At 38.6% G+C, this 26,853-nt stretch overlaps 1 protein-coding gene across 6 annotated transcripts in view; it reads right to left on the bottom strand.

Moving 5' to 3' along the window:
• The window catches only part of THADA (THADA armadillo repeat containing), a 335,542-nt gene that overhangs the window by 276,451 nt on the left and 32,238 nt on the right, over positions 1–26,853 (bottom strand). For 5 of the 6 annotated variants that reach the window (XM_070379662.1, XM_070379664.1, XM_070379663.1 and 2 more), the window contains 6 exons: positions 22,899–23,050; positions 19,340–19,553; positions 12,800–12,935; positions 12,406–12,542; positions 7,833–7,991; positions 6,197–6,354 (listed from right to left, as the gene is read on the bottom strand). In XM_070379662.1, the coding sequence (XP_070235763.1) occupies positions 6,197–6,354; positions 7,833–7,991; positions 12,406–12,542; positions 12,800–12,935; positions 19,340–19,553; positions 22,899–23,050 (956 nt within the window). The remainder of the gene's footprint in view (positions 1–6,196; positions 6,355–7,832; positions 7,992–12,405; positions 12,543–12,799; positions 12,936–19,339; positions 19,554–22,898; positions 23,051–26,853) is intronic. The other variant, XM_070379666.1, reaches the window with a different exon arrangement.

Genomic DNA, 26,853 nt, shown 5'->3' with positions numbered 1-26,853 from the left:
CTCCATGGCATGTGGGATCTTACCAGACCGGGGTCAAACCTGTGTCTCCTGCAGTGCAGGAGGATTCTTTACCACTGAGCCACCAAGAAAGCCTCAAAACATTTCTTTTCTCATGGATGATGTCTTTATAAAACATTTTCTTAATAAATAATACATATCTTAGACTTCTTGAAAGGGAATTAAAGTATCAATAAAAATTTTTTCAAAGGCCACTTATTTCTAGTCTTAAAATTAAATTCTAGTCACTAGCTCTTTGGGGGATGGTTTTGGTCACCAATGAAAAGCTATGATAAACCTAGACAGTGTGTTTAAAAGGATAGACATCACTTTGCCAACAAAGGTCCATATAGTCAAAGTTATGGTTTTTCCAATAGTCCTGTATGGATGTGAGAGTTGGATCATAAAGAAGGCTGAGTGCCGAAGAACTGATACTTTTGAACTGTGGTGCTGGAGAAGACTCTTGAGAGTCCCTTGGACAGCAAGGAGGTCAAAACAGTCAATCCTAAAGGAAATCAACCCTGAATATTCATTGAGAGGACTGATGGCTAAAACTGAAGCTCCAATACTTTGGCCACCTGAGGCAAACAGCCAACTCACTGGAAAAGACCCTGATGCTGGGAAAGATTGAAGGCAGGAAGAGAGGGGGATGACAGAGGAGGAGATGGCTGGATTGCATCACTGACTCAGTGGACCTGAATTTGAGCAAACTGTGGGAGATAGGGAAGGACAGGGAAGCCTGATGTGCTGCAGTCCATGGGGTAGCAAAAAGTCGGACACAACTTAGTGATGAGCAACACTATCTTTTAAAGTTTAGTATATTCTGGTTCTAACTTTCCATAAAACCTACTTCTATGGACAAATTAACATGCTTTATGGATTTACAGGGTGTAAATTTCCACAGGGGACATGCCACGTCTCTAGGCACCTATAATTTAACTACGGACTAAACAGGAGGAGAAACATAAATGTTCATCTAAAGCATGAACTCCACAAAGGACAAATGTAAATACATTTTTCATTTGTTCTTTAAATAGTAGAGAGAAATACAATAAAAAAACAAAAAGCTAATTCCCTTCACTACAAGTTAGAAAGGCCAAAACAGATTCAAGTATATAGGTGAGACATTTCTACAAAGAGCATGTGCAGTGGTCAAGATCTGGGATTCTGGAGACAAGAAGTCTGGGTTTAGGAGCCCTACTCAGCTTCCTTATCAATACAAGCTAATTATGTAACAGAGTTCCCTGCTCTGTGAAATGGGGATAAAACTAGAAGCTACTTCACAGGATTATTCTAAGAAATAAATGAGATTATGCATATAAGCATTTAGCAGAGTACCTGGCAGAGAGTAGCAAGCAATATTGCTAAATGTCAATTTTTGTTTTTATTTTGTGTCATGAGGTAGTGAGACTTAATCCCTAAAACCTTAATTAATTTCCCTAAACCTTCTCTGGTGGCTCAGATGGTAAAGAATCTGCCCGCAATGTGAGAGACCCAAGTTTGATCCCTGGGTCAGGAAGATCCCCTGAAGAAGGGAATGGCTACCCACTCTAGTATTCTTAGGGTTTCCTTGGTGGCTCAGATGGTAAAGAATCTACCTGCAATGTGGGAGACCTGGTTTCGATTCCTGGGTCAGGAAGATACCCTGGAGAAGGAAATGGCTACCCACTCCAGTATTTTTGCTGGTGGGCTACAGTCCATGGGGTCGCAAAGAGTCAGACATGACAGAGTGATTAACACACACATTCATTCAAACCTTCAATTTTACTTTAAGACACAGCCACTTCTTATAACCTTAGGGATGTCAAGAGGAATTTCTAATTCCACTTTGGTTAAATAGAATAGTTCATAAAAGTTTGTAGTATAGTCAGATAACGTTTTACACTGGACATTCTCTACCATTGTGATTTCTTACTAACACCTGGGATTTCTTCAAAGCCCAAACATTGTCCTCCTACATAATGATAACAAAGATGATGGTTTCCTGGTATTCAGGTATCCTCCCATCAGAACGTTTATTCTTTGTCTTCTGGCAAATTCTTAACCGTGTGCCACTTCAACAGTTGCCCTTCAGTCTGACTTTCTGAAATGAAATTCCGTCTTGAATCTCTTACTGCACTTCTAAGCCCTTTGAAGTCAGAGAACCACATATTATATTTCTTAATGTTGCCACAACTCATGTAGTAAGGCAGTCAATATATAGTTGACTAAATGATGTGATTCCACGCTCAACCTCACATCCCAGTAACATAACCGTGCAGCCTGCATTCAGTACAGTTCAATAAATACTTTGAACTGATTTCTAAAAACTAAACTTTGGTAGAAGAAAATACAGAAGCAATCTCTTGAAGACAGATGAATACTAATAAACATATATCCCATTTGTAGATCATTAACAAAAACTGAAACAGAGACAAAAGGCACTGAGGAAATGTGTATGAAAATTACAACAGCATCTAAAGTAGGAGTTTTTTTAATTGCCCATGTCTAATAGTTCAAACAGGTAATTATTTTTATTCATGTGATTTCTGGGGCAATAATTACTAGAAAGGGGAAAGCAGATATTAAAAAAAAAAATTCTACCCAGAAGCTTCTTCTTAGGAATATTAGGAGAAGTATATAAAAAGATGAACTGATGGCCCAGGTACAGGAAGTTGTTTAAGAAAATCAGTGGGTACTGGGTATCCAATATCCCATGGAAAGAGGACCAACAGTGTATCAAGCAAAGCTTCCAGCTTAAAGCCCAGACACAAACTAGTCAGGAAGTGGTAAGATAAGGTTGCATGCACTGCTCACTCTTTGAGGGTCTCAACTTACATCCCTCAAAGCTGGTTTTATCTCTGCCTCTCGGACAGGGACCTTATGAAAAGAACCTTTCATTTCATGATTACAGCGCAGGAGGAAGGTCAGACGTGCCTCTGAATGAACACATTTTCCTCTTGCTGAAGTCGTGGAGGACACACTGCTTCATACGCAGTCATCGAGGGAAGGCGCATTTGCTAAAAAGTTCAGTGGCAAGTTACCTGACTATCCACTACTTGCAAAAATCTGGTTGGCTATGGGAAGCTGAGAAAATTAAATTTAAAGAAAGATTAAATGAGCCATGCAGAACAAAGGTGGCACTGTGTCGTGCTGGAACAGAGGCTGGGAAGCAAAAGAATCGGGTTCCTATCCCAGAGTTGCCACACACCAGCTTTGTGATCTTGGGCAAACGAGGTAACATCCAAAGCCTTCAGTCTCCCCTTGTGCAAGGGAGCTGGATAATATCATCTCTGTGATCCTTCCAACGAGGAGTCTGTGAATTATATACTCAGAATTATAAACAAGCACCAGCTCCTCTCCTCGAACAGCAGCAAAAATCCCCAAATTGGAGTTTCACTACCTGCTGGCCTGTTAAAAGCATCTTTATGCATGGGGGATTGAAGTTGTCCAAGGGCTGTCAAATCAGGATGGGCTTCAAGGAGCTGAGTTTCCAAAAGAAATCCAGCCCTCCATTTACATGTGAGACCTCAAATTCCCAGTTGTAATGGAATCCTATTACTTTTTCAGGAGTGAAGGGTGAGTGGGGAACAAGAAAAGCATCAGGCTGAACATCAATATTTCAGGATCTATAGAACAGCTTCCCTCATCCATTGAGAGAAAAGCAGATCATGGTTTTTATGATTCTCAGGAGTAAGAAATCCAAATTCCCAATTTTCACCTCAAACAGGGAGCATTCTGTCTCCAAGTCACCTTTGTCTCTGCAGGTCTCTTGCGGTAACATTCACCTACACTGTTGATTCTTAAATCTGTAGCTCTGCCACTATGTGCCCAGAAGATCTGGTGATACTAGGGCATCTATGCCCTCGGAAGGAAGGTAGACTCCCTAGGCCTGGTCCTGCCACTCCAATGCAAACTACATTCTTCTCTGTTGTTTATATTTTTAACTGTTAAAAGTACTAAGTACATGGGAGTATGTTTAAAGGAATTTCATGGAACAAAATTTTACGTTTAAAAGCAGGAATCCTCTATAATACAAATAACATTAATTTCTTGTTGACTTTATGAGTTCATTGTCTGTATGCTCCCACACTTTCAGAAGCATTTTTAAATTTTTTTAGAAAAATTAAAATATTTTTAGTAAAATTGAAGGTGATCAAGATTCAAGTTTTCCAAAGAGGGCAGGGTTTCAATGTCAGAAAAGTGCTATCACATACACTCTTGGTCACTCACTCAGTCAATTAAATATTTGTGGGGTTGCCATGTGAATGGCGACATGGAGAAATGACCAGACCTCATTAGAATGGAAATGAATATTTCACAGAAAAACAGGATTCTATTTCTTATTCAAGAAAACAGTTATTAGAAGAGTTCTTTGGTTTGTAACGACCTCTCTTTGTTGTTGTTGTCACATTTTGTCTATTTTACATTATTTTCCAATTTTGTATGGATGAGAGAGTTGGACTGTGAAGAAGGCTGAGCACTGAAGAATTGATGCTTTTGAACTGTGGTGTTGGAGAAGACTCTTGAAGTTCCTTGGACTGCAAGGAGATCCAACCAGTCCATTCTGAAGGAGATCAGCCCTGGGATTTCTTTGGAAGGAATGATGCTAAAGCTGAAACTCCAGTATTTTGGCCACCTCATGCGCAGAGTTGACTCATTGGAAAAGACTCTGATGCTGGGAGGGATTGGGGGCAGGAGGAGAAGGGGACGACAGAGGATGAGATGGCTGGATGGCATCACTGACTCGATGGACGTTGAGTCTGAGTGAACTCCAGGAGTTGGTGATGGACAGGGAGGCCTGGCGTGCTGCGATTCATGGGGTCGCAAAGAGTCAGACACGACTGAGCGACTGAACTGAACTGAGCTGAACTGAATTCCCAGTTTTAACCTGGATATCCCACATGACTTCGTAAGACTTGGATGTCCTACAAAAGGTGTCAAGTCAAAATGATTTTCACAGGAAGCTTTCAGGTCTTTCTCAGTTACAGTAAAAGTAAAACAATGTTTCCCTTAATTTTCTTTTTTTAAAACACAGGCCAACAAACCCCAAAACTAGATGTTTTAACTTGTCCTTGAAAAGCTGAGAAGTCAAGGGGCTCTCTAGCCCATGTTTACTTCTTAGTGAGATGGTGAACATCAGTGAAGTAATCATTAATCATAGCTGGATTCCTCAGCAAAGATGTTGGCATTGGCACTCTAGCCAGTAACCAGCAAGGACTGCAAGGAACGCTGGGACACTAACGCCTGTTTGATTTGGAAGAGAATACAGAACATGATGAAGCCGGCAGCGTCCTGCTCCCCTTCACCGCTCTCCATCTCAGAGCCTTGCAACATCACATGCCCAGCTGTTAACCAGATGCGAGCACATTAGCCACAGCGAGTGTGAGAATAAAAATATTAGCATTATTTCCATGGTACTGGTCACATGGTTATTATAGAAATAATCAGCATTAGCATACTACAATATTTGTTTTGTTCTTAGATGTCGTAACACCCTACGGGAAAAATTATCTTTATTTGAAAAAGGTTAAAAATGAAAGTACATGTTATATATCTTTGCTGGAAAATGGTGGGAAATGGATTTGTTGAAACCATATGGAAAGGAAGAGGGAATCAATTAAAAACAGAAATCTAATAAATCTAAAATATTTCCAAATGAAATGCTTGTGGTAAGCTAATTTCTTGTAAACACTGCACTCAAGTCCCTTGAACAGTCCCAGATGGTGAACTAACTTTGTGGTCTTAAAATAAAAGTCAGCCAAAAAAACCAAAGTAACTATATAACTTTATCATCAATGCAGAGAGAACCATGAGATCCATAATTAACCTATATATGTATATATTTTTTTCTTTCCAAAATTTAAGAGGTTTGTGGAGTTTTCCTAAAGAGACGATTTCATTTAAATTTGAAGTTTGTGTGTATTCAATGGAGAAACAAAAATTCAAACGATAATACTGAAGTTAAAAGTGAGGTAAGAGCTAAAATTATGTATATAACTTAGAAAAATAAAAACATTTCTAAAAATGCCAAAATTTGGAAATGTATTGCAAGGTCCAGTTTCTACACATTAGTGAACCTTCTTCAGCTGACATCTGTTAAGATTTTATTCAAGAAAAATGTTTCCAAAAAAATTTGTTTAAGTTGGGTTATAAATAAAAGTTTGGGATATATGCTTTGACCAGAGATTATACCAAGCGGGATCAACGCCTACCCTACCTGCTCCACCGTCAACAGTCCATCGGGAGACTCTGGCACAGACCGCATGGGTAGAAGCTGGCACAGCGAGCCTAAGAGTAAAGCAACTTCCTTCATGCTTCTCCAGCAACACACCAGCACCATCTGAGCAGTTACGTCACATGTTTTTCCTTCTTTACCTTAAAAAAATAAAACAACTATTGCAACACTAGACACTTGATTACTCACATCCCAGGTTTCTTAGAACAAGCTTGTTCATAATTTCCCCAAGAATAATCTGTTTGAACAAACCAATCTGTCATATACTATATTTATTCAGGAGAAAATAACTAACACTTGTCCGGCATATGCTATGGGCCGGAATCACCCTCTAAGTATTTTCTTTAATATAGCCATATTCAAGGTAAAATAAAAACAGTAGTCTTCTAAAACCAAACCCTAACTTTTGGAAATTAATGGAATCAACTCTTTCCACCTTTCAGTCATCCATAAAATACGACTATAATAAATATACTTTACTATTTGTTTCAGTGGGGGTGGTTGCTACGTCAGTAGAATAACAGGATACGACTTTCCTTTCAAAGGAATATACAAATTATCTTTTTAAATATACTTAAATTCCATAGTCAATTAGCTATAATCTTTACTCTCTTTTTCTAGCTTTAGGAATATTTTTGTACTGACATTAAAAAAAAAAATCCAAAACAAACTATTAAATTTAAAAGGTAAGTTAACAAAATAATCTCTTTAACATAATCCCCTTTGTCTTTTAAAAGTCTGCTAAACTCAAAGGATAATGTGTCAATACATACACTTAAATACAGCAAATAGGTCTGAAACATATACACTAAGAAGGGAAGAAGTAGGATTGGAGAGGCAATAAGGAAATGGGAAAAAAAATAAAATTAATTTGTTTTTAGCTTGCATTTACCTCTGAATTATTTGAAACGATTACAACAAGCATACATTTATATAATTTTTTAAAAAATAGAGAAATTTTTACAAGACAATATCCCCATCTAGTGGAGAATGTAGAATATGTTCTAAACCAATAAGATATTACTGCTTCTGATAACTTTTTATAGCATTGAAGAAAATTATAAAAGAATAACTGAGAAAACAAACAGTAAGAATTCGAATTCTGAAGTCCTGGTGCAAAAGAGTCGCTCACATTTTATTTATTTATTTATTTTTTTTTGCAATTTTTATTTTATTTTATTTTTAAACTTTACATAATTGCAAAACTAATACAATTATGTAAAGCTCACATTTTAATAAGTCACAAATTTGTTTCCTTTAAAAGGCTGCCTGACTGTAAGGACGCTCACAGCATCAGACCATACTGCTGGGAGAAGCGGACTGCTGCCCAAACCCAAGTTCACTGTGCATCACTGTTCTACATCACCTGGCTGTCAAGAGAGGTTTCAGGACTCAAAGGCTTTTTGTTGAAGCACCTTATATGCTGGACTGGGGCACACCAATTTCTGGTAAAAGTTTTATAAACTCATTCCCCAAAATAAATCATTATAAGCTCAAAAAAGACCTTATTTTCTCCACAGTCCTGCATACATCTGCAGCCCCTGATTTACTACAGGAAAAGAGCATTTTGCACATTTTGTCCCTTAAATATTGACTCCAGTACTGATTTTACATATACCTTTGATTTCTGCAGAAGTATCAATATTCGGTACACTGGCACTCAAGTCCTCTAAATCAAAGCTACCACATTCTTTCAATATTTTGGCTCGACTGAAATAATCGTTAGTATCTCGTGGCTGAATCTCATTCAGAATCCTGTGCAAGCGGCTTGCTGACTCTAAGGGAGAAAGACAAGATTACATAAAACCCCAGTTCCATATCAGATGCAGGTATCCCTTGAGGGTCATTTGCCCTCAAAAATTTTGTAGCTTTTAATTCTTTTTTTTTTTTTAAACTTTACATAATTGTATTAGTTTTGCCAAATATCAAAATGAATCCATCACAGATATACATGTGCTGATTAGCACTATAAGAAGGGACTCGCAGGGTGGATAATGTAAAAATTACTTATATAAAGTCTTCATGATACTTGAATGTACTTTGAAAATATGGTGAATATTTTAAGTAGGGTGAAGACTGGACCAAAAAACACAACAGAAACTGTCCACAGACAAAAGCTGCCATCTGACGTGGCTTTTCTTAGTGTTGTCTAAGAATCTTAAACACAGCACTCAAACAGATGAAGGAAGAGCAATATACTTCAATGAATTTTCTTTAAACAGGTAAGAAACCCCATCACCTACAAAAACAATCTTTTCTAGCCCAGGAATATCATAAAAACTCCATAGCTGACTTTGAGATGCATATGCAATATACTGCTTTCTAAGTAAGACTTACAGTCCTACTATTATATTTAACTTCATTTTTATTTTGTAAGCACTCACTGGACTAGGGAATGTAAACTCCATGAATGCAAGACTTTGTTCACTGTTGAGTTGCTAATGCCTAGAACAGAAACTGCCTCATAGAGGTTCAGTAACATGGGCTGAAGGAATTTATGGATGACTAGGTAATAAAGTGCTAGCCAGGCTCAGATTTTTTTAAGGAAAATAACAACAGGTAACAGGAAACCAATTAACAAATCAAAAGAATGAGTATTTACTGTATACCTATTACACACACTCATATATTAAGTTTTATAGGAAATACAAAGACCCAAACTGCTCTTGTAGTGATTCAGCCAACATCTTATGTTCACTCGTGGCTTCCGTGAAATTTTGCCCAAAACAAATTTTGATGGCCATGAAATAAAAACAGCACTGGCCCCAAAACAAACCACAGAAAGACTAAGAAAAAACAGAGGGATAACCAGAATAAAATTTTAAGAGCCCCACTCATTCATTTTTGTGGCATTCAGGGGAGACTTTTACCAAAAAATTCAGAATGCACAGTAGATAACATGGGGAAGATACAAGAAAAATGGAGACAATCAGAGGAAAAAAGAAAATGCAAAATTAAGGAAAAGTCAGTGAACTATAGACAGTTTTTAAGTTGAAGATATTTAAAAACTTTAATACAAACAGAATTTTGGCATACTCTGAAGGCCCTACCCATAATTGGTGACAAACATTCCAAATTTCTCATCCAAAATATATTGGTACTTGCCTGATCCAAATATTAGCTATCAGACTGGATGGTCTTTATTCCTATGCACTGCTTAAGTAGGAAAACTAAACCAAAAAGTTTTAGTATTTAGTCTATCAGCCAAAATAAATCTATATCTTATTAGTATCATAAACTGGGGCTTCACTGGTTTATCAGCTGGTAAAGAACGCGCCTGACAATGCAAGAGATGCAAGAGACGTGGGATCAATCCCTGGGTGAGGAAGATACCCTGACAAAGGAAATGGCAACCCACTCCAGTATTCTTGCCTGGGAAATCCCATGGACAGAGGCGCCTGGCAGGCTATAGTCCATGGAGTCGCAAAGAGTCGGACATGACCGAGCACACACACATACATCATAAACCATCACCAACCTGCCAGCTCATTTTCAGTAAAGAACAAAACATAACATTTTCTATGCAAGCACACAATTCTAGGTTCATTATCAGTGCAAAGTATTATATAATTCAGTGTGTGTTTATGATATACTCAGTGTATTTTTAATATAAGCCTCTCATCTGTGTTCCAAAATGCACTCACCAACTTTATTTCAACATGAAATACAAATCTACTTCATGATTTTCTAAGTGTTCAAAAAAACACTTTGTTAGTATATATCCTTAACACTTCTGGCCTGTTGTAGTATGGGTCCAGTAATCCCCTCCCTTATCCAGGTTTCAGTTATCCTTGGTCAACATGATCTGAAAATATTATATGGAAAATATCAAAAATAAAGAAATTACAAGTTTGAAATTGCATGCCGTCCTTAATAGAATGATGAAATCTCACGCTGGCCCTCTCCATTCCACCTAGGATAATCAACCATCAACATCATCTGCAAGCTGACGTCCAACCATCAACATTTTCAGGGCTTGATGATCCAGGAACACTGATACAGGTAATCCTCTTCTAAAGTATCACCAGGTGGTCAATCGTGATAGAAGGAAAGTTATGACCAACCCAGATAGCATATTCAAAAGCAGGGACATTACTTTGCCAACAAAGGTCCATCTAGTCAAGGCTATGGTTTTTCCAGTGGTCATGTATGGATGTGAGAGTTGGACTGTGAAGAAAGCTGAGCACCAAAGAATTGATGCTTTTGAACTGTGGTGTTAGAGAAGACTCTTGAGAGTCCCTTGGACTGCAAGGAGATCCAACCAGTCCATTCTAAAGGAGATCAGCCCTGGGTGTTCATTGGAAGGACTGATGCTAAAGCTGAAACTCCAATATTTTGGCCACCTCGGCGAAGAGTTGACTCATTGGAAAAGACTCTGATGCTGGGAGGGATTGGGGGCAGGAGGAGAAGGGGACAACAGAGGATGAGATGGCATCACTGACTCGATGGACATGAGTCTGAGTGAACTCCAGGAGTTGGTGATGGACAGGGAGGCCTGGTGTGCTGCGATTCATGGGGTCGCAAAGAGTCGGACACGACTGAGCGACTGAACTGAACAAACAGTGAGTCACAATGCGTATGCCATTCATCTCACTTCACCTCATCACACAGGCATTCTATCATCTCACATTATCATAAGAAGAAGGGGTGAGCTCAGTACAGTAAGATATTTTGAGAGAAAGACAGACCACGTCCACCTAACTTTTACTACAGTATGCTGCTATAATTGTTTTATATTATTATTGGTTTGGGGTTTCCCTGGTGGCTCAGGTGGTAAAGAATCTGCCTGCAATGCAGGAGACCTGGGTTCAATCCCTGAGTCGGGAAGATCCCCCAGGGACAGGAATGACAACTCACTCCAGTATTCTTTCTGGGAAATGCCATGGTCAGCAGAGCCTAACGGCCTACAGTTCATGGGGTTGCAAAGAGTTGGACACGACTGAGTGACTAACGCTTACTATTACTGGTTATCACTGTTAACCTCTTACTGTGCCTAATTTGTAAGTTAAATTTTATAAGTGTGTATGTTTAGGAAAAAACATGTTATCATAAGTATGGGTACTATCTGCATTGTCAGGCATCCACTGGGGGTCTTCGAACATCTACCCCTAAGATAAGAGGGGACTGTTGCATACATATGCCACTAGGACATTGCAGGCGTTGAATTTAGTTCCTATACTTGCAGTAATTGTTTATTCATTATGACAACTATTCATTGGATATCTACTTCTACCAGGCATTGTGCCGAGTGCACGGGAGGAAATCATAGACAAAACTCCCGGTTAAATTGCAACAACTCCAATGAAGGAGAAATCTACGGGAAGGGGAGAGTGCTAACAGACAAGACTGGCAGGGCAGTAGGAATGAAATTATTATAGAACCTAGCCACTAACATGTTTTAAATAAACAGGAAGGGGGATGGGCAGAGCACAAGGGTTAAGTAAAGATAATGCGTAACATGATAAATGATATGACTAGAAAAGATTACTTTGGATGTAGTAAAAAGGAAATGGAAGGAGATGAGAGTAGATGTGGGGAAACAAGAGAGGATAAAAGCCTGCAGTAAGGTAAGAAGATGCAGATAAAAGAAGAAGAGATGTAACAGATATTTAAGGGGCACCACTGAAAGAACGTGGAGATAGGCTAGATAGGAGTAAAGGGGAGATGTCAGGCAGCCCTAGCTCCTGACTTGCACAAACAGGTCTCTGGTAGAACAGTTTGCAAAGATAAAAGAGGGGAGGGAAAGAAAGATGAAATTTCATGAGTTCAATTCTGGACATTCTGAGCGTCTCTTCCAATTTTTTTTTTTTTTCATTTAAATGGCCTTTGTGTCCAGTGGTCTTTGCCTATCCCAGATTCCCAACAAGCTGCCTTCTCTACTGAACCCCATCAACTGCTCTCTAATTTATACGGCCCGCTTCCCCAGTCCCAACCAGAATACAAACCTGATAGGCTGTATTCTGAAATGACAATATTATAAAATCCAATTTACCCCAGAGAAGGAAGCACCTTGCTGACCACCTGACTATTTATTTACCTAGGTTATTTTTTTATAGTTAAAAAACATTACCCAATAGGCGGAAATATCACCAGTCATAATAATAATGTCTTTGTCCCCCATTTAACCTATCTCTCTGAAGAAATGAGTAAGGGAAAAAACACAGTAATTCTAGCTTTTTCCGTTTACTGACCTGCATCAGTGTCATTGGGGATGAGGCCTTCTGGGGAGGAGCTCTGAATGACTGGAGACACCACGGCCGAGAGCCTATAGGAGGTCACAAGGAGCTTCTCCACCACGGGTCTCCACTCACTCACCAACTGCAGGCTGCTGCAACAAGGATGTGAGAGGAATTTATACGAAAAGCCAAAACCACATTTTCAAGATGGAAACAGACAAAAGGGATCAAAGGAATTTGGGTTTCAAAATCATGCCATCCATGAAATATGTAAGACACAAAGTATATGTATATATGTTTTCATTTTTAATTATCTTTAAGGCAATATGTTCCTTTCCCAAGACACATTCCAACAGGAGTTTAAAGCTCAGAAGTGAGTATTCAGGAGACGACAGGGGGATATACTTACTTTAGAGGCAGCTTTCGCAAAGCTCCTGTTATACAGTGGACCCGCCCATACATTGGAAATGACGCTGCTGCCTGAAGCAGAGAATTTTCAGCCCGAGATACTTCTTCCTCAAGATTTTCCAACAAGCATTTGATAACTAAAAAATGCAAAACAAAACAAAACCCACCAAAATAACACCAGTTTAAAAACACATTTACAAATCTGTGCACAGCAGAACAGTTCCCACAAAGACATCCAACTCAACTGAATTTTATACTAGAGGTTTCTGAATGAAAAAAGAGATTATCCAAGCTTATCCAGCCTGTTCTCCATTTCCAGTTAAGGCAGAACCCGTGTCTCTGCCCTGACTTCCTGGATCCATTTACAGCATTCATTCTGGATCATTCCTCCTAGGCATCCTATATCTGGGTTAGCAAATCCCAGGCCCATATGCCATGCGTTACTGGATGCTTGGGGCTGGTGCACTGGGACGATCCAGAGGGAGGGTATGGGGAGGGAGGAGGGAGGATGGTTCAGGATGGGGAACACAGGTATACCTGTGGCGGATTCATTTCGATATTTGGCAAAACTAATACAATATTGTAAAGTTTAAAAATAAAATAAAATTTAAAAAATAAAATAAAATAACGGCTTTATTGAGCTATGACTCACACACCATACAATTTATACATTCAAAGTGTACAAGTCAATGGTTTTTAGGATATTCACAGCTATGTGCAAAACCCACCACCACAGTGAGTTTTGGAACATTTTAATCTGCCCCCCTCAGAAAAGCTTTACCCACTGCCAGACACTCCCTTCCCTGTGCCTCTCACCTCCCTCAGCCTAGGCCATCACTTGCCTGTTTTCTGCCTATTCTGGACACAACCATATAAATCTAATCATACAATATGTGGCTTCTTTCAAAGTTCATCCATGTTATAGCATGTATATTTCATTACTTTAAACAGCTGAATAACAGTCCATTGCATGGATAAACCACATTTTATTTATCCGTTTATCGGATGATAGACATGTGAGTTGTTTCCACTTTTTGGCTATTATGAATCATGCTGCTATGAACATTCACACACAATTTTTGTCCGGACACAGTTTTTACTTTTCTTCACTAAATGCCCATAATGGACTGAATGTCTGTGTCTCCTTGCCCTTGCCCCAAACTCATGTTGAAACCCTCACCCTCATTGCAATGGTATTCAGAGGTAGCATCTTTAGGAAGTAATCAGGTTTAGCTAAGGTCATGACAGTGGGACCCCCATGATGGGATTAGTGTCCTTATAACAGGAGGAGGAGAGACCAGAGCTTGCTCTCTCCTGCATGAGAGAGCAGACTGAGAAGACTGCTTTCTACAAATCAGGAAGAGGGTTCTCACCAGGAACCAAATCACTTGACCCTGTAATCTTGATCTTCCCAGCTGCCAGAACTGTGAGAAATAAATGCCTGTTGTTTAAGTTATCCGCTCATGGTATCTTGTTAAAGCAGCCTGAGCTGACTAAGACAATGTCCAAGAGAGGAACTGTGGAGTCATATGGAAATTCTATGTTTACCCTTTCAAGAAACTAGACATCTTTTTCCAAAGGGGCCAGACCAGTTTTCATTCCCATCAACAGTCTGTAGGAGAGATCCATTTTTTCTAAATCCTCATCAACACTAGTTATCACCTATTTTTTTTTTAATTATAGCCATCTTACTGAGTGTGCAGTACTTCCTCATTGTGATTTTGATTTGCATGTTCCTAACAGCTAAAGGGAGAAGGCAATGGCACCCCACTCCAGTACTCTTGCCTGGAAAATCCCAAGGACGGAGGAGCCTGGTGGGCTGCAGTCCATGGGGACGCTAAGAGTCGGACACAACTGAGCGACTTCACTTTCACTTTTTCAGTTTCATGCATTGGAGAAGGAAATGGCAACCCACTCCACTATTCTTGCCTGGAGTATTCCAGGGATGGGGGAGCCTGGTGGGCTGCCGTCTATGGGGTCGCACAGAGTCAGACATGACTGAAGCGACTTAGCAGCAGCAGCAACAGCTAAAGATGCTAAGCATCTTTTCATCCACTTATTGTTTATATTCATGTTTTTTGGAGGAATATCTATTCAGATTCTTTGTCTTTTTTAATTTGGTTATATCCTTTTATTAGTGAGTTGTAAAAGTTCCTTATATATTCTAGATACAAGGCCCTTAACAAATAAAATTATTTGCAAATATTTTTCCCACTCTACAGGTTGTCTTCTAACTTTCTTGTTGGCATCCTTGACACACAAAAGTTTCAAATTTGTCTGTCAAAGTTTCAAAATCCAATTTATCTACTTTACTCAAGATCACAAAGATTTACACCTAGGTTTTATTCTAAGAGTTTTATTGTTTAACTTCGAATGTAGCTCTTTAATCCATTTTAAGCTAATTTTTGCAAATAGTATGAGGTACTGCGTCAAATTTTGTTCTTCTGCATGTGGACATCCAGTTATCTAGCAGGGTGGATGTCTCCCCTCACCATTCAGGAGAGGGTTATATTTTAAGTTTCAGAATTGTGTATAACCAGTAAATTATTCATATTTAGAAAATTTAAAGAATTTCCAAAAATCATTTGGGGAAAGACAAACAACCCCACATAAAACTGAACAAATGGTATGAAAATGCATTTCATAGCAGGGGTGGAAGTGAATGGCTTATAAACATGTAAAAAGATGCCCAATTACATTAGTAATCAGGAAAATGCGAGATGAAACCACATGAGACACCATTTGATATTCTGCAAATTTTTAAAATCTGACAATAGCAAGTTATAGTGATGCACTACAATTCTCATAATTTATTGGTGGGTGGGAGTGTAAACTGAAAATCTACTTGACATCACCTAGTAAAGTTGAAGATGCATGTATTTTATGACTAGGCTACTTTTCTGTTTATCATAAACTCTTAGACATATGCATTAGAAGTTATATCTAATAACATAACAAGAATAACAAGCATTTCACATTGGCATTACTTATATAGAAAAAAGAAGTTCATCAATAGGAGAATGCTTTAATACATTGTAGTAAATTTGTATAATATATATAGGACTATATAATATTCATAATCATGTATTAATAAAAGAAAATATAATATATAAATAGGTAGTAAAATCTTGGTAAAAGCAAGACAAAAGATTAATGTTAAACATAGGGCAATAATTAGAAGGTGGGAGGAGGGAACTAGGATAAGCAAGAGGCTTCAACGCTATGAGTGCACTACACTACTTAAGCTAGCTGTTATCACCTAGCTTGTGATATCACAAGCTTGGGATACCTTGTGAAATTTTTATACTATTACTGTTTAGATTCTATATATATATGTATTCTATATATATACTTTTTATGTTTTAAATATTTTATGAAATTTTAAAATGTCTTGGATTTAAAAGCCTCTTCATGAAGCATGAACTCCCCAGTTCACCCCAGTTGTAGACCTCGTCTTATCATCTTATCAGGGTCTCCTCTGGAACCCGGCCCTGAAACAATTAGAGTTGGGCACATGTCACCTTCCATGGCAACGTCATCTCTCTGTGCCAAGCTCTATGGCTACATCTCTACCAGAACTATCTATGGCTCCTAATTCTCTCCCATTATTAGTTCTCTTTTTCGTGGCTTTTTCCACCATTTTAGAACACTGTTCACCTTTCTTTCTAGATCTGACCTTTGTTTTACTTAATAAAATTCCTATCTGTCTTTATTTATAGTACAATTCCAAAATGAAGACTCAATAGGATAAAATAACCTCCAACAAATATTTGTTTAAAATCATTAGGTCTATCCACCAGAAAATTACTAGAAATAATCAATGACTATAGTAAAGTTGCAGGATATAAAATCAACACACAGAAATCCCTTGCATTCCTATACACTAATAATGAGAAAACAGAAAGAGAAATTAAGGAAACAATTCCATTCACCATTGCAATGGAAAGAATAAAATACTTAGGAATATATCTACCTAAAGAAACTAAAGACCTATATATAGAAAACTATAAAACACTGGTGAAAGAAATCAAAGAAGACACTAATAGATGGAGAAATATACCATGTTCATGGATTGGAAGAATCAATATAGTGAAAATGAGTAAACTACCCAAAGCAATTTATAGATTCAATGCAATCCCTATCAAGCTACCAACAGTATTCTTCACAGAGCTAGAACAAATAATTTCACAATTTGTATGGAAATACAAAAAACCTCGAATAGCCAAAGCGATCTTGAGAAAGAAGAATGGAACTGGAGGAATCAACCTACCTGACTTCAGGCTCTACTACAAAGCCACAGTTATCAAGACAGTATGGTACTGGCACAAAGACAGAAATATAGATCAATGGAACAAAATAGAAAGCCCAGAGATAAATCCATGCACATATGGACACCTTATCTTTGACAAAGGAGGCAAGAATATACAATGGATTAAAAACAATCTCTTTAACAAGTGGTGCTGGGAAATCTGGTCAACCACTTGTAAAAGAATGAAACTAGACCACTTTCTAACACCATACACAAAAATAAACTCAAAATGGATTAAAGATCTAAACGTAAGACCAGAAACTATAAAACTCCTAGAGGAGAACATAGGCAAAACACTCTCTGACATACATCACAGCAGGATCCTCTATGACCCACCTCCCAGAATATTGAAATAAAAGCAAAAATAAACAAATGGGACCTAATTAACCTTAAAAGCTTCTGCACATCAAAGGAAACTATTAGCAAGGTGAAAAGACAGCCTTCAGAATGGGAGAAAATAATAGCAAATGAAGCAACTGACAAACAACTAATCTCAAAATATACAAGCAACTCCTACAGCTCAACTCCAGAAAATAAATGACCCAATCAAAAAATGGGCCAAAGAACTAAATAGACATTTCTCCAAAGAAGACATACAGATGGCTAACAAACACATGAAAAGATGCTCAACATCACTCATTATCAGAGAAATGCAAATCAAAACCACTATGAGGTACCATTTCACACCAGTCAGAATGGCTGCGATCCAAAAGTCTACAAATAATAAATGCTGGAGAGGGTGTGGAGAAAAGGGAACCCTCTTACACTGTTGGTGGGAATGCAAACTAGTACAGCCACTATGGAGAACAGTGTGGAGATTCCTTAAAAAACTGGAAATAGAACTGCCTTATGATCCAGCAACCCCACTGCTGGGCATACACACTGAGGAAACCAGAAGGGAAAGAGACACGTGTACCCCAGTGTTCATCGCAGCACTGTTTATAATAGCCAGGACATGGAAGCAACCTAGGTGTCCATCAGCAGATAAATGGATAAGAAAGCTGTGGTACATATACACAATGGAGTATTACTCAGCCATTAAAAAGACTACATTTGAATCAGTTCTAATGAGGTGGATGAAACTGGAGCCTATTATACAGAGTGAAGTAAGCCAGAAGGAAAAACATCAATACAGTATACTAACGCATATATATGGAATTTAGAAAGATGGTAACAATAACCTGGTGTACAAGACAGCAAAAGAGACACTGATGTATAGAACAGTCTTATGGACTCTGTGGGAGAGGGAGAGGGTGGGAAGATTTGGGAGAATGGCATTGAAACATGTAAAATATCATGTAAGAAACGAGTTGCCAGTCCAGGTTCGATGCATGGTACTAGATGCTTGGGGCTAGTGCACTGGGATGACCCAGAGGGATGGTATGAGGAGGGAGGACGGAGGAGGGTTCATGATAGGGAACACATGTATACCTGTGGCGGATTCATTTTGATATTTGGCAAAACTAATACAATTATGTAAAGTTTAAAAATAAAATAAAATTTAAAAAGAAAAAAAAAAAAGAAGTAAAATCATTAGGTCTAAAGATCTAAAACAACTCAGATCCTAGGTTTTGGAACTGGCTATATGGAAAGAGCAAAAGGTAAGAGTGTGTTAGCCAGTTAAAATATAAACCCCAACAGACAGAGGAACTTTGCTCTACATAAAATTAACAAAGATGAACTGGCTATGTGAAGTGAGTCACTTAGTCATGTCCGACTCTTTGCAGCTCCATAGACTATACAGTCCATGGAATTTTCCAGGCCAGAATACTGGAGTGGGTAGCTTTTCCCTTCTCCAGGGATCTTCCCAACCCAGGGATCAAACCCAGGTCTCCCACATTGCAGGCGGATTCTTTACCAACTGAGCCATAAGGGAAGCCTGATCTGGCTATAGTCATAGTAAAATTTCTGCAGAGAAAAAAGTACATTTTTGGTAAACAAAGCAAAGTCTTATTTATATAAAAGCTCTAGTAATGTACATTTTCATATGTACTTATTTAACATGAATCCTCTGTTTAGAAATAATATAGTTGAATAAACTATTTATGTGCAAAGGAGAAATCTATGATATACTTATATGCTGGTAAACTATTAAGCTGGTAAACTCTTAAGTAAAAGAAAAAACCACAGAGTAAGTGTTTAACCATTAGATATCCTAACCATATGAACAGTGAGAGAGTAAGATACTGGTTTTGATAAGGAAAAGCAAAAGGTCATTTCCTCAATACGAACCTATTAATGTGTTACTTTCTACCACAGCAGCAGACTTATCTCCATCTCCACATGCAACCCGCTGAGTTTTTAAGTAAGCAGACAGTGATGACGGCAAAGCATTCTGCCAGATTAAGAAGTTCAGTAGGTAGGAAGCTGTTACACAGTCATACGGTTTGGTGCTGGTACTAAGCTCCAGAGCTGCTTGGAATAAGCCTTGCAGTTTCACTGAACCCTAGGATAAAGCAGAGACTCAGTCATTGTCGCTGAAACATTTCTTTAATTTGAAGGAAAAACACATATTTAAAGACAGAGCTTGCCACACAACTGTAACTCAATATGAACGCTAATTCCCTGAAGACAGGCTGACGTTTTTATTAATTAAATGATTATTAATCACTTCTAGAGATCTTCCCTGGTAGCTCAGACGGTAAAGTGTCTGCCTACAATGCGGGAGACCTGGGTTCAATCCCTGGGTCGGGAAGATCTCCTGGAGAAGGAAATGGCAACCCACTCCAGTATTCTTGCCTGGAAAATCCAATGGATGGAGGAGCCTGGTAGGCTACAGTCCATGGGGTCGCAAAGAGTCGGACACAACTGAGCAACTTCACTTTAATCAGTTCTAGTGATGAAAGTCTTGAAAGTAATTTCAGTTGGGAAATTCAAAAAGAAAAACTTTTTCTTCAGCAAAAGTATACTTTTTCCTGTAGAAATTCTGCTATGACCATAACCAGATCATCGTCATTATTTCTGTATAGCCCAAGTTCTTTTACATGGCAAGAAAGGTTTATTTTACTGGGCATCAACCTCCTGCCCTTCTCCTCAGCTGATTCCTATAGAGCTAGTTCAATGGAGAAAAACACACATACACATGAAGGCTGAGTGGCAAAGAATTGATATTTTTGAATTGTGGTGCTAGAGAAGACTCTTGAGAATCCCTTGGGCTGCAGGGACATCAAACCAGTCAACCCTAAAGAAAATCAACCTTGAATATTTATTGGAAGGACTGATGCTGAGCTGAAGCGCCAATACTTTGAACACCTGATAGGAAGAGCCAACTCGTTGGAAAAAACCCTGATGCTGGGAAAGACTGAGGGCAGGAGGAGAAGCAGGGGGTTGGGGGGGGGGGCGGGTGACAGAGGATAAGATGGTTGGATGGCATCACCGACTCAATGGACATGAGTTTAAGCAAACTCTGGGAGATAGGGAAAGACAGGAAAGCTTGGCAGGCTGCAGTTCATGGGGTTGCAAAGAGTCAGATACGACTTAGCAACTGAACAACAATGAAAATACAAACTCATCAGGCTGTTCCTGGCAAAGCTCCACATGTATGTGTGAAAAGCAAAGTGATAAGATCAACCTCAGAAACTCTGCATCAGCTCCCACAGCTGTGTCTCATCTAAATATCCACTCACACAGCCTGTCCTCAAGAAGACAGGACAAAGGGCAGGTCACTGTAATAACGCATGGAAGGGCACGGGGCTGAGGACAGAGACATGGATCCTAGTCCCAGCTCCACGGTTAACAAGTTGTTTGTTTCACCACTCAGGGTTTTGTTGCTCAATAATATTCAATCTAATAAAATTATCTCATAACTGTTTAATATAAGGGAAAAAATCATAAATGTAATTTTGAATTTGATCATAGATATATCAATATTTAATAATGTCTTCAAATATCAGGTAATAGATTCAAATATAGCTTACTTTTACTTAAATTCTTTGCTGTTTCATGCTTAATTTTTTATGACCTAAAAAACTGAAAGACACTGGTCAGAAGCTCAAATCTAAATAAACATTAGAAAGAAATCAATCAGGCATCTAAATCATTTTTTGTAACTGACAATAAGTCCCTAAACTGCCTAACTAGCCAATTAGTAAGAAACAAAATAAATAGCCTTTGGAATTTAAAACAGCACCTTTGTTCTTTCATTTCAGGACAGGCAAAACACAACAAAAAGACCTTGGATATGTAGCTCCAAAAGAAAGAAGTGCAAGAGACTAGGTGAGTAGTAAAGTCATATATTTGAAAGATATGCATGCCATCAAAATACGAATATACAGGTCCTTAGAGAGATTAGGCCAGCATTCAAACAATGTTTTCAAGTTAACTATATTAAAACGTTAATTATATACTACATAGGTTCTACTCAAAGACTTTGAAAGTATAATGTGTAATTAATATTTTAAAGTCTCAAATGCCTATTCTTAGGACCAGTTTACTAATACACAAGCCAGACCAAATATATAACCACCAGAATCCTAGAGCAAGCCATATGTCCTAAGTTCCTGAATTCTATAGTTTGTGTCTCTATACCATGCACATGTTTATCAAAATAGTTACACAGTTCATGTGAGAACCAGGTATTTCATATAGGTACAATAATATATACCTTTCCCCACTCCAGATACTCTGAAAATAGTTAAGACTGATGCACAGTTATATATATGATACAAAGCTACAGTGTGATGAAAGGTAAGAGGCAAGGGTTGGGAGAAGGAGAGAAAAAGAAAGAGAAAGCATCTTCTTTAAAAACTCATAAAGTACAAAAATGAGCAGCCTAAGCACTGAAGAAGCTTCTGTTCATCAAGGCCCCTGAAAGACTGCCAGGACAAGCAGACACTACAGAGCAACTCTCAATTTGAAGCCAAATCAGAAGAGATGTCTGAGGTCCTCCAGAAGCAGTGGAAACCCCCTGGGCTCTCTGACACGAACTCCTACAGAATCCCACTGCATCTATAAGAGCCTAATAGCTGGAGCCCAGACGATGGCTCAGCTGCTACCCCTGAAGGCTCCCGTGGCCTCTATAGAGCTCCCACAGGAGCCACAGTAAAGCTCTAGAGCCAGGCACCCCACCGCTACTGGTGACTTCACTGCCCAAGATTAGGTCTCAAAGGTAGAGTCAAATACCTGGGCTATGGGGTCCCCCTGAAGACCCATTCCCAAGCTGTGCTTTCATTCCTGAGCCCATCTTTGATTTTCACCCCGAGGTAGGACGAGCAAGGCATGAGGAAAAGCGTGGGGGTTGGGGTAGAACGCCCAGGGAGAGAACTGTTGTTAACCTCAAGTACTCTGAGTTTCAGTCTCAGTTTAGCTATTGCTTATTGGAACATCAGAAACATGTTCTCTACCTCACTTACAGGCACGTCCCAGTCCACGAAGCAGAGAGATTATCTCAAAAAAAAATCAAGTTACTGTAAGTGATGTGTTTTGATCGAATATTAACAGGTCCAGGGGAACTGGGGAGACCACAGTTTACTGAAATCTATCGATAATCTTGTAAACAATAAAACCTACTGCTTCCTACACTTCCCTTGTTATCAAAACAAGTTTTTAAAAAAGCAAAGCTCACTGATTTGGATTTTCTTTCTCTTACAACATTTCCTCCAGCCCCACTACCCATCCATACCTTTGCCATCCCACCACCTGCATCTGGAGAGGTAGTAATAACTGAAACAGAAGATGCAAGAAGGCAGAAGCAAAGAACCTGGACAATCCACAGACTGCTTTATCTGCTGCTAAGACAGAAATTTTTCATGCATACATCACATTTACACTTACAGAAGAAAAGTCCAAATACCTGAAATTGTACAAATGTTTTTGGTAACTTCATCAGAAGATCAAATGCTAAAATTTTCACTTCTTCAAAAGTGCCAGTTAAACATTCCATTAGTGTTTGGAAACGACCAACATCAATATCATGACTCAGCTGATACACTGTTTGGACTCTACCTAAAAATTTAAAAAAAAATTTTTTTTAAGTGAACAGTAAGAAAAGGAAATCAACATTTTAAAGTTATTTAGCCAAATTAACAGAAAATTAGTATAAAAAGAACTCATTTACACTTCACTCACAATAGCATAAGAAATATTTCTAGTAATTCACAAAAATGATAAAATAATAAGTATTACAAGTCTACAAATAGAGAAGACATATTTTTTAAATAACCATTTTTTAAAATTGAAGAATAGTTCATTTACAATGTTCTGCTAGTTTCAGGTGTGCACCAAAGTGATTGTCACCTACATACTTGTTTTAGATTATTTTCCATTATAGGTTATTAAAAGATATGTGCTACACAGAAGGTCCTTGTTGGTTATCTATTTGATATATAATAGTGTGTATATGTTAATCCCAAACTAGTAATTTACCTCCCCCCTCCCCACCCCATGAGCCCCTTTGGTAACCATAAGTTTGCTTTCTATGTCTATGAGTCTGTTTTGTAAATAAATTCATTTGTATCATTTTTGAAGAATTCCACATGTAAGTCATACCATACATTTGTCTTTCTCTGCCTGACTTCACTTAATATGATAACGTCTAGGTCCATCCATGCTGGTGCAAATGACATTCTTTCTGATGGCTGAGTAGTATTCCACTCTGTGTGTGTGTGTGAGTGTGTGTATGTATACACATCATTTTTATTCCTTCGTTGATGGGCATTTGGGCTGTTTCCATATCTTACTACTGTAAACAGTGCTGCTGTGAACATGCATGTATCTTTTTGAATTAAAGTTTTCATCTTTTCAGATATATGCCCAGCAATGGGAATTGCAGGATCATATGGTAATTCTGTTTTTAGTTTTTTAAGGAACTTCTTACTGTTCTCTGGGCTTCCCTGGTGGTTCAGCAGTAAAGAATCTGCGTGCAAAAAGTGAAAGTTGCTCAGTCGTGTCTGACTCTTTGCAACTCCATGGAGTAAACATGCCTAGAATTCTCTAGGCCAGGGTACTGGAGTGGGTAGCCTTTCCCTTCTCCAGGGGATCTTCCCAACCCAGGGACTGAACCCAGGTCTCCCATATTGAAGGCAGATTCTTTACCAACTGAGCCACAAAGGAAGCCCAAGAATACTGGAGTGGGTAGCCTATCCCTTCTCCAGGAGAGCTTCCCAACCGAGGAATTGAACCGGGGTCTCCTGCATTGCAGGTGGATTCTTTACCAAATGAGCTATGAGGGAAGCCGTGCAATGCAGGTGACCCGGGTTTAATCCCTGGATCGGGAAATCCTCTAGAGGAGGGCATGGCAACCCACTCCAGTATTCTTGCCTGGAGAATGGCATGGACAGAGGAGCCTGGCGGACTACAGTCCATGGAATCACAAAGAGTTGGACAAGACTGAAGCAACTAAGCAGCAGCAACAGCATACTGTTCTCCATGGTGGCTGCACCAATTCACATTCCCACCAACAATATAGGAGGTCATTGTTGGTCATTCCAACAGTATTGATTCTTCCAATCCAAGAACATGGTGTATCTTTCCATTAGTCTGTAACATCTTCAATTTCTTTCATCGTGTCTTACACAGTTTTCAGAGTACAGGTCTTTGGCTTACTTAGATAGATTTATTCCCAGGTATTTCACTCCTTTTGATGCAATGATATACGGGACTGTTTCTGTAATTTCTCTTTCTGATATTTCATTATTAGTGTATAGAAATGCAACACATTTCTCTACATTAATTTTGTACCCAGCAGGTTTACCAAATTCATTAATGACTTCTAGTAGTTTTCAGGTAGCATCTTTAGGATTTTCTATGTGTAACATCATGTCATCTGCAAATAGTGACAGTCTTAGTTCTTTTCCTATTTCGATTCTTTTTACTTCTTTTTCTTTTTCTGACTGCCATGGCTAGGATTTCCAAAACTATGTTGAATAAAAGTGGTGAGAGTGGACATCCTTCTCTTGTTTCTGATCTCAGAGGGAATGCTTTATGCATTTCACCACTGAGTATGATGTTAGCTGTGCACTTGTCATATGTGGCCTGTATTATGTTGAGACATGCTCCCTCTCTGCCTACTTTCTGAAGTGTTTTTATTCAAAGTTTTATCATAAAAACAAAAGGGGGAGAAAAGACCTACAAAAACAAATCCAAAACAATTAATAAAATGACAAAACGAACAGACACACTGATAATTACCTTCATCTAAATGCTTCAACCAAAAGACATAAACTGGCAGAATGGATACAAAAACAGAACCCAAATATATGCTGCCTACAAGAGACTCGTACAGATCCAGAGACACATAAAGACTGAAAATGAGGGGACAGAAAAAGGTATTCCATGCAAATGGAAACCAAAAGAAAGACTGAGCAGCAATACTAGGACCAGACAAATAGACTTTAAAATGTAGACTGTTAAAAGAGACAAAGAATGACACTATATAATGATCAAAGGGTCAATTCAAGAAGGAGATTTAACAATTGTAAATATATGCTGCTGCTGCTGCTAAGTCACTTCAGTCGTGTCCAACTCTGTGCGACCCCATAGACGGCAGCCCACCAGGCTCCCCCGTCCCTGGGATTCTCCAGGCAAGAACACTGGAGTGGGTTGCCATTTCCTTCTCCAATGCATGAAAGTGAAAAGTGAAAGTGAAGTCGCTCAGTCGTGTCTGACTCTTAGCGACCCCATGGACTGCAGCCTATCAGGCTCCTCCATCCATGGGATTTTTCAGGCAAGAGTACTGGAGTGGGGTGCCATTGCCTTCTCCGTACAAATATATATGCACCCAATACAGGAGCACCTTGTTATATAAGGCAAATGTTAACACAGAAGGAGGAACTGACAGTAACAACAATGGAAGACTTTAACACCCCACTTACATCAACAGCAGACCATCCAGACAGAAAATCAGCAAGGAAACACAGGCTTTAAATGATACATTACACCAGATGTTCTAAACTGTTATTTAAAGAGCATTCTATCTAAAAGAAGCAGAATACACATTTTAGAAGCAGAATACCCATTTTTTTCAAGTGTACAGGGAACATTCTCCAGGATAAATCATATGCTGGACCGTAAAGCAAGCCTCCGTAAATTTAAGAAAACTGAAATTGTATCAAGCATCTTTTCTGACCATAATATTATGAGGCTAGAAATCAACTATTAGAAAAAACCTGCAAAATTCAAACACATGGAGGCTAAACAATATGATTCTAAACAACCAATGGCTCACTCAGGAAATCAAAGAGGAAATCAAAAAAGTACCCAGGGACAAATAAAAGGAAATAAATATTTTTTAAAATTTGTTTAAACCTATTTTATTCTCTTTCAAAAAGTTATATATTATATAAAAGATAACTAAGTTATTTTTCAACTAACCAAGCACAAATAATTTAAGAATCCATCTTTTTAAAAAACCCTTCAAGCCTTCTTATCCTAGAATCCAAAGTCCTACCATGCTTTAGGTGAACAGACACAGAATAATCAATATAATGACATATCTTAATAGCATTCCTGGGCATCAACAATAAAGAAAGAATTTTTTTGCCATTCAGGTAAAAAGTTCAATTCATCTACAAAGTGAGAAAAAAACCAGGCTGACTTCATTCTTTGCCACAGGCGTGTGTAGTGACAGAAGACAGTGGAGCAATGCTAACCAAATCCTCAGGGAAAAGAGGAGTAATGAAAATCTACATATCAAAATCCTATTCCAGTATCAAGTATCAGTTCAGTTCAGTTCAGCCGCTCAGTTGTGTCCGACTCTTTGTGACCCCATGAATCGGAGCACTCCAGGCCTCCCTGTCCATCACCAACTC

The sequence above is a fragment of the Bos mutus genome, chromosome 11 (genome assembly GCF_027580195.1).
Source record: "Bos mutus isolate GX-2022 chromosome 11, NWIPB_WYAK_1.1, whole genome shotgun sequence".
Classification (NCBI taxonomy): Eukaryota; Metazoa; Chordata; class Mammalia; order Artiodactyla; family Bovidae; genus Bos; species Bos mutus.
The sequence above is the reverse complement of the archived record's forward strand: the minus strand, read 5'-3'. Positions and strand labels throughout refer to the sequence as shown.